At 39.3% G+C, this 9359-nt stretch overlaps 1 protein-coding gene across 1 annotated transcript in view; it reads right to left on the bottom strand.

Moving 5' to 3' along the window:
• The window catches only part of LOC148125392 (vesicle-associated membrane protein 8-like), a 1379-nt gene extending 366 nt beyond the window's left edge, over window positions 1–1013 (bottom strand). Inside the window, exon 1 of the mRNA XM_087935801.1 lies at window positions 761–1013. Coding sequence (XP_087791927.1) covers window positions 761–910 — 150 coding nt within the window. The 5' untranslated portion in view covers window positions 911–1013. The remainder of the gene's footprint in view (window positions 1–760) is intronic.
• Between the last annotated feature and the right edge of the window lie 8346 nt (window positions 1014–9359).

Raw genomic sequence — 9359 nt, 5'->3', positions numbered from 1 at the left:
CATAATGTAGATTAAATTGTATAAGACTGCATCTGATTTCACCCCAATGGGTGAAAGGAGAATCCGGTTGACCGGTGGTTATCTTAGTCAATGAATAATTTACTCCTGTTAATTAACCAATTCACACATTCAGGAATTGGCCCAGTTTTCTCAAGTACAGATAGGATCAGAACTTCCATTCCTAAGCGATGAGGTCATAAAGTGAGTCAGTGTCTGATTTATTTATTTTTTGCTATGGTGGTTATTCACAGCGGTTAAGTATATTACATTAAGTGATTCACAGTGTTTGTTAAGTATCCCACATGGTTGTTACGCAAATCTGGTTGCTCCCATTGACTTTTTTTATTTGAATCCCCCTGAGAAGGTATTAGATGGGGATCACATGACTCTGTAAGGCTGTAAAAACATGCTGGTTACCAAGCACCCAAATTTTGATCCCATAACTGGGGGTGCTGCAACGGTCTTAAATGTAAGGATTGGTTACAAGTTCGTTTTTTCAGTCCTGTCGTAAGTTGGAATGATCATTAAGCAAGTGGTCAGTTGAGGACTACCTGTAATAAGTTTTGACTGCTACATCCTCTTGGATGATTTCTCCCTCCCTCCCTCTCTCCCTCCTCCCCCTCTCTCCCCCTCTTCCTCTCTCCCCCTCCCTCCCTCTCCCTCTTCCTCTCCCCCTCCCTCCCTCCTCTCCTCTCCCTCTCCTCTCTCCGCCTCTTTTGCCATGGTTTTTCCAAATTCTGCATCTAGAGCAAACAATTACCGCTGTTTCAAGATCATCACTTCGGTCAGCAAGTTCACTCAGCCGCTCTTCTCTTTCCAGGACCTTTTCAATGTTCTGAGTCATAACGGTTTTCACGTCATCCACTTGGACTTGAAGTGTAGAAATTGCGATATCGTTGGATTTAGCCATCTGCCCAGGATAACAGTTTATTAGATTTGATACAGGTCATGCCAGCTTGTCTTAAGATACTAAATTAAGATGCCTCTTGCTGTTTCATGAAACATGTGCTGTGGAATCACGTGTATACTATTTTAATATTTAAATGATGAATTGCTTCTCTGCAAGACCGGTCTTATGATCAGCAGCACAAGGAAACAAGCTCATCACTGGCCATCGACACACCAATCAACCGGTAGGAAGGCACCACCTAAGCACAACTCCTAGAATAGCCCAAAGTACATATTCCAGTAGAGAGAAGGCTCCAGCACAAGTCTGAAAGCTCAGAAGAGTAAAACCTCTGATCCCGGTGACAAACCCAGATTGGATCTTGCAACATTATCCTGGGACATGCATATCTGCCTTCATTCGTGGTCTTATTCTGGTTTTCAGCCACAGCGAGCACCCCATAGCTACAATTGCAAACCCAACAACCCAAAACAGAATGGAGAATCTGCTATTGAAACTTGAAACGGGATTCTGTTAAATAGACATTTATCAATGTTCTATGTATTTACTATCTTTTTAAATTTAAAATACCACCTTCCTAGAAAATATCTAGTGCAATTGACAAAATTCCATAGGCCTCCCTCTGGCAGTATAGACCAGTAGTGAAAAATACCTTTATATAGAATCACCAAGTAAAAACCAGTGCTCTAAAATGACAAATCCATTTATTTATAGCATATGGATCGACATTAGGCCACTAGAATAATTATCCCTTCAAAAGCAAAGGCTCAGATTAACTCAAGTCCTGGTAACCCCTTTTTTGGCTGTAACAATGAAAATCTCTCTGGGTTGCTTTTTGACCTCTTAATCTAGATTAGTGTTTCACGACCTTGGCAACTTTAAAATGGGTGGACTTCAACTCCCAGAATTCCCCAGCCAACAATTAAATGGCTGGGGAATTCAGTTGCAGTCCACATGTCTTAAATTTGCCAAGTTGTAGACAGATCATCTACTAAATTATTTTCTATTTAGTTAGAGTATATTGTGTTCTCAAATTAACTTCTTAGATTAGTAGTTTGGGGTACCAAAATCCTTTTTACCATTCAATGACAGCATAAAGATATAGGGAACTTTGCTGCTACTCATTTAGTTTTTTTGCAAATGAGATCCAGTTGCCCTATTTAAAATCCATTTAAAACAAAATACTTTTAACATTTAAACAAACCTACCCTCTGTTTTTCTAATATGCCTTGCCAATCAGCACTAAACAAAAAAAAACTGTGAAAGCTCAGGGAGTTACTTCAATTGTCTTCCAAATCTGAAAAAAAAAAACCTGAAAAAAAAAGTTTAGTATGAATTTCAACAAGCATAAGTGAAAGAGAGTTAAAATTTATATCTACAGTATAATCTTACTTAATCTGGGAGAAAGAATTTGGTTTAAAAACAGCCATATTTACACAAATCTTAAATTACATTAAGATCATAAATGAAATAAAATAAAATATAAGTAGCCGTGGGTCAATATTGCCAAGAAAATGCTTTAAGTCTTTTGAAACACAACTGCTTTCTAACTGATAGCATTTGTATTATAAATCTGTTAATGTAAGAATGTAGCCAAGATAGTTCATGCTTCTATTTTTAAAAAATTATTTACACCAACATTTGTATGTAGCCTACTCGAGAAATTCTAGGTTTACAGTAACACAGCTACCATGGTGGCTGTAGCAATGAGCTGTGGTGGTGCAGTGGTTAGAATGCAGTATTGCAGGCTAACTCTGCCCACTACCAGCAGTTCGATTCTGTCCAGCCTTCCAGCCTTCCAAGGTTGGTAAAATGAGGATCCAGATCAATGTGGGCAATATGCTGAGTAAATATCTTAGAGAGGACTGTAAAAGTACTATGGTATGGTGGCGGCACAGTGGTTAGAGTGCAGTATTGCAGGCTACTTCTGCTGACTGCCGGCTGCCTGCAATTTGGCAGTTCGAATCTCACCAGGGCCAAATTTGACTCAGCCTTCCATCTTTCTGTTACAGTGGTATGTAAAATGGGGACCCAGATTGTTGGGGGCAATAGGCCAACTCTGTAAACTGCTTAGAGAGGGCTGTAAAGCACTGTGAAGTGGAATACAAGGCTAAGCGCTATGACTGTATAAGTCTATTGTTATTGCTCTCATACACCTATCCAAGCACTACAGAGTTTGAAAAAAATACAATTCGCAATTCAAATAAACCCAAAACGAAATCTGTATCTAAAATGCAGCTCTGTAACAGTCAATGGCTTTCAAATGCATGATGGAGTGTAATGGATGGTCTACCAATGAGAATGGCTGGGTTCGTCTTCCCATCCAACTCATGGATTTGGGACCCTTGGCATCTCCTGATGGAAAGCAGGATCTAGGAGAGATGATCCTGAAGGAATCTACGAGCCAAATCACGAGGAACTTATGCAAGTGAATACCAGGATCCTATCCAAATGCTATTCAACTCAGTTTAAATGTGAAAGATTTTATCTGCAAACATTGTCACAAATCCCCACATCGTCTCAATCCCCTGTAATAATGTCTTCTGCTTTTTTTTTCCTGAAAGGGTGCAGGTAACCCTGAAAGAAGGTAGTGGTTTAAATGCTTTTAAGATCCAATAAGAGCAAATTATGCTTCAACACACTTACTGCCACCGAATATTTCTGAACCTTAGTCCACATTTGCCCTTCGTTTTTACACTCCTGGCACTTCAAGGGACTCAATAGATTACCATTTTCTAGAACTCTTGCAACGGCATGTGGGAATGACCTTGAGGGATGAGGGGAAGAGATGCTGCCAAGGGAATGATCAGACAAGAGGAGAAGGACCCCACATTTGCTTAATGGTTAGAGAAAGAAACTTAGCAAGAATATCCGCCCTAATTGATCAGGCTGTCAAAGGAGACAGCGGGGAATTTGTACTTTCAGATTTACAAGATTCTGTTGATGTGGCTTTACAATGAAGTAGAATTGGTTCACCTGGTTGTATTTGCTGAGGGCCGACGTCTATCTTGCAAGTCTGAAAGCAACAAATCTCCCCTGTCTCTTTTTACAGTCTGATCAATTAGGGCAAGGCCCTGAATACAGTGTCCTAAAATGGATCGCCAACTCTCCTACTTTTTCTTAATGGGGAAAAAGGGCTCACTGTAACAGCATTGCCAAAAAGGCATTAAGAGTTGTTAACCTTATTTTGCGAAGCTTCTTCTCCAGTAACATTGAATTGCTGATTAGGGCATACAAAACCTTTGCCAGACCAATGCTCGAATACAGCTCGTCCACCTGGAACCTGCACTGTGTATCGAACATTAACACGATTGAGTGGGTTCAGAGGTATTTCTTGAGAAGAGTACTCCTCTACTCACAATAGAATTCCCTGTGGCTCCCGGCTTGAAATTTTGGGCTTAGACAATCTGGAACTGCATCACCTGCAGTCCGACCTAAGCAAAGTACACAGAATTGTCTGCTATAACATCTTGCCTGTCAACAACTTCTTCAGCTTCAACCACAATAATACACTGGCAAACGATCGATTCATACTCAAGGTAAACCGCTCCAAACTTGATTGCAGAAAATGTGACTTCAGCAACAGATTGGTCAACCCATGGAAAGCTCTACCTGACTCTGTGGTTATATCCTCAACCCCTCACAGCTTCAACCTCAAACTGTCTACCGTGGACCTCACCACATTCTTGAGTCCTTAAAGGGAGTGTGTATAAGTGCACAAGTGTGCCTGCTGTCCCTGTCTTACTATCCCCATTTATCTGTATTTACTTCCTTTATTCATGTTTATTAAGTTCATACCTATAACTTGTTATCTTGTACATGTTTAATAAATAAACAAACAAACAAACAAACAAAAATAAATAAATAAAAGGCTGCCTCACTTGACTCTCTTCCCTATATAAATTATTTTCCTAAGCTTTTCCTCACTGACCCTAGAAGATTTATTTATTTATTTGTCAAATTTGTTTACTGCCCATCACACAGTTTGAGATGCTGCTTTGTAAAGGAAGAAGATAGATGCTTGCTTGCTTATGAATGAAAAAACCCAAAATATTTAGTAGTATTTATATATCCCAGTGCAGTTTTTAAGTCTTAATTGAGTTGCCCTTACTGGGTTGCTTCCAAGTTCCAAAGAGAGTTGATATTGGGGAGATGTTCATTCATTCACTCGTTCTTTCGTTCGTTCATTTGTTTATTCTGTCATGAACTCCAACAGACTTTCAGCGGCTTATCGCACATATATCACATCAACTCCATAAAGGCAACAACTTATTACTAGAATAACGTGATACTGATCATGTGATAATTATTAGTCACCTTATAAAACTGTGTGTAGGGCTTTATACTTGACTGAGAGCTGGGACTCCTGCTGTGGAACATTTAGTCCTTTGACAAGATCAAGAAATATAAGAACATTTATGAGGATCAAGAAAGAGAAAGAAACCAACACAGCCCAACAAACAAATATTAGAGATGAAAGAAAAGGAGAGAGAGGAAAAAAACAACCATAGGATGCAAATCGGTGGAAGTTAAAAGCAGTAGAAAATATTTCAGTGGTACTTCCTTCAGACAAATGGAGGAAGCAAAGATAATTATTGCAAATACCTGAAGTTGAACAATAAAGAGACGCTATCACGAATCACCAATTATTCCAACAACCGGCTTGTCATTAACAACATACGAAACAATGAAGAATTGAAAAACTTTGGTTCTATTGCTCTTTTTTTTTTTCCTTCTTAAACCTTCCCAACTGATTTTAACTGCCATGGAACATCCCCCTCCTCAGTCCCATTTCAAAACAGTTTTATGCCACTTGGCCTTCAAAGTAATAATTTAACCCGTTTACACCATGATGTATGCCACCAAGTGGGAGGGGTGGTGGTAAGATTTGACATTGGGCGAACATTTATATCATAGGAAATATATAAATAAATAAAATCCCAAAGCCATCAATGATAACTAATGATTAAACTTCCGGGGCAAATCAAATAGGCCTTCAATTTATGTCAAAAAGGTTCCTAGGTGGGGGGCTTTGGATGCCACCCCCCACTTCGTGGAAGATCAGAATGGAATAGGGCAGTGGTGGGATTCAATTTTTTTTACTACCGGTTCTGTGGGCGTGGCTTGGTGGGCGTGGCAGGAGAAGGATACTGTAAAATGTCCATTCCCTCCCCACCCCACTAACCTGCTTTCCAGCTCTGTTCTCCTATGCAGGGCAACCAAAGAAGACCCAGCCGATCAGCTGGGACTCGGGAGGCAGAGAATAGATGGGGGTGGGGCCAGTCAGAGGTGAGATTTGCCGGTTCTCTGAACTACTCAAAATTTCCTCTACCGGTTCTCCAGAACCGATCAGAACCTGCTGAATACCACCTCTGGAATAGGGCTCCAAAGAAGGAAAAGCTTGCTTAATTAGCACCTTGACCTGTTTATATAAGTCAGTGGCATACATTGAAGGCTGATTTGATTTGCCTGGGAGGTTTAATCATTACTGGTTTTGTGTGGATCGTTTCTTTACCCTGGGGAATTCTATGCCGTTGTTGCTAGTGGATGCTTCCTCAATGGTAAAACCATTCCAAATGGTTGCCAGGACACCAACCACATCGATATGTCCTCATAGTCATTTGGTTCTGACCTTGACTCTGGAGTCTTTATTGTGGTTATGGGGGATTCTTGAGGTACTACTGGTCATAATTTGTGACTATCATAACTTGGCTCACCCACCTGGCCAGAGGTGGGCAATTATGGCCCTTGTAGGACCTCTGGACTTGCTCCCAAGGTGCTTTTTCAGGAGGCAACTGGACTTTCTTTCTTTCTTTTTTTGAAGATGTTTTGCTTCTCATCTAAAAAGCTTCTTCAGCTCTGACTGGAATTCACCACCATCCAGTCAGAGCTGAAGAAGCTTCTCAGATAAAAATCAAAATTTCTTCAAAGAAAAAACAAGAAAGTCCAGTTGCCTCCTGAAAAAGCATTTTTGGGATGACTGTGAGCTGGATGACTGAGAATCAATTCAATTCACTGTCTGGCTCAGGAATTCTGGAAGTCCAGAGATCATAAAATCCCCTCTTCCAGTAAAGGAGAGTCTGAACCAGAAATGTTCAATTCCCTGAAAGTTCATACCTTGTGTATGAAGATTATTTTATGTTTCCTTTAATGGAAGAGAGGATTTTTAGATATAAACCAGCATTCCGACAATGTCAGTCTATATACGAAACCACTGCCATGATAATGAAGGAACATCTTCGAGATGGAGGACACCAGAGAAGCCATCAATCCATCTTTTGTCCAGTGCTGAATCAAGATTAAAGCAACCAATAATTCAAGATGTCCTCAAAGCACCTCCAAGATCACCTTTGCAATTACCTGGAGGGATTTATATATAGAGAGATAGTCCTCAACTATAATTAGGATTGCTATAATTAATTTATTCCAGTTCTGGCTCTTTCCTTGCACATTTTACTAGTGTTCACCAGGTGGCAGTATTTACTTGTGGAAAAGATTTGTTTTGCACGTTTTCCTATTAGGATAATGAACAAAAAATATTTTGCTTCTAATTATTTATGAATTTCTTTTCAAAACTTCAGTTTTAAAACATAGTATCTATGTTCAAGTCTTTTTCTTGCATGCTCATTCATGGGATCAAATTCAAAATAATCAGATACAGATAGTTTGATATTTTGTACTTGACCTTATTTTTCAGCAATATCTAAGTCCCAAATATTTTGTTTGCTGGTTATGTTTAATGACATTTTCATTTTAAAAAACAATGTCTTCATTAATACAACTTTAGGGTTGGCTTAGAACAAAGCAAGTATAACTAGCTGTATGAATCACATTCCAATGGTACATTGACTCAACTTGTAAAGAAAATGTGTGTCTCTGTGTTTGTGTATATCCCTGAAGCAGAACTTAAATGGAGTTTAATTTTAAAAATATTTGTGGACAATAATATTGTAGATAATAGTTATTCCTGTATCCACATATTTTCCTGTATGCCTTTGATCTGGTATATCCTATCAATTTATTATTATGTTTTAAAAGGAAGAAATCGTACTCCAATACAAGTATTTATAGACTTACGACTACAACTGAACCCAAATTGTAGTTGCTAAGCGAGACAATTGTTAAGTGACACAAAAAAGACACTGAGACCTTAGAAAGGGTGCAGAAAAGAGCAACAAAGATGATAAGGAAACTATAGGCTAAACCATAGGATGAATAGTTAAGGGAACTAGATATGTCTCGCTTACTGAAGAGAAGGATTAGAGGTAATGTGATAGCTGTCTTCCTGTACATGTGGGGCTATGACAGAAAGCTGCGGGTTGACATATTCCACAAAGAAGAATGAAGATAAGAGAAGAAACAATGGGTGGAAGCTTGTTAAAGAGCGATTCAACTTAGAACTGAGGAGAAATTTCTTGACAGAATAATGAATGAATGGAACAGCTTGACTCCATAGTTGTAGGTGCTCCATTGCTGGAGAAAAGATTGGACAACCATTTGTCTGGAATGGTATAAGGATTCCTGCCTTGGGCAGGGGGTTGGACTAGAAGGCCTCCAAAGTCCCTTCCATCCCTAGAATTCTATCTTGGAGAAACTACGCAGGGATAATCATCAAAACGCATACAAAAATGTGTATGTGTATAAGTATATCTCACATATACATATGCAATTGGTTTCTTGATCTGGCCTATTGTCTGCCTTGGGGTACGGGGTCAGACTAGAAGACCTCCAAGGTCCTTTGTAGCCCTATGATTCTATGAAGTGCTGACAGAGCTATTTCAGTCTGTGGATAAATCTGTTTTGAAGGATCTGCAAGCATTCCTCATTCCAGGTTGGAAGGGCTTCAAAGCTGGGATGGACAAACTTTGAGGGCTAGAGCAAAATTATGAGGTAATGAGAATTGGAATACCTATACGATAGAGTTTTTGGAATATCAAATATTTACTATTTTAAAAACATAGGGTTTTGTTCCCCTAGGAAGTGTTCTCCCAAGCTGACCTTGGTCCCCTAGTTTCTCCTCATGGTTTTTGTCAACCTTCTTTAGGTCTGAGCTGATGAGACTCATTGCCTCTCATCGCCCTGAGTAAAATAACTAGGAAGAGGTTGTGCTTAATTTATTTCACTTGATCTAACCCAGCTCCATGTTTTTCCCCCCCACACACATCCCACCTATTGTGCACACTTGCCTACTCCCCCATAACACATTTGAAACGGGAGGCTGGGAAAAGGATGCCTGGTTCAAGTTTTTGACTCTTTTATTTACTTTTTTAGTCTAAACAAATTCATACCTGGCTGAGATTCATTAGGCTCTGTTCCTTTTTACACAAGAAACAGACCTGTTCCAAATTATTTTGGAAGCTACAATTTTACAGTTTGGAGTGAGATTTGTATCTTCCTGTGAAATGATAAAAATCTATCCTCATAAACAAATTGTCTGTTATATGTAAAGGTT

This window comes from Pseudonaja textilis, chromosome 6 (assembly GCF_049901715.1).
Source record: "Pseudonaja textilis isolate UNSWEBS1 chromosome 6, rPseTex1.2, whole genome shotgun sequence".
Classification (NCBI taxonomy): domain Eukaryota; kingdom Metazoa; phylum Chordata; class Lepidosauria; order Squamata; family Elapidae; genus Pseudonaja; species Pseudonaja textilis.
This window is presented reverse-complemented; position numbering and strand designations above follow the sequence as displayed.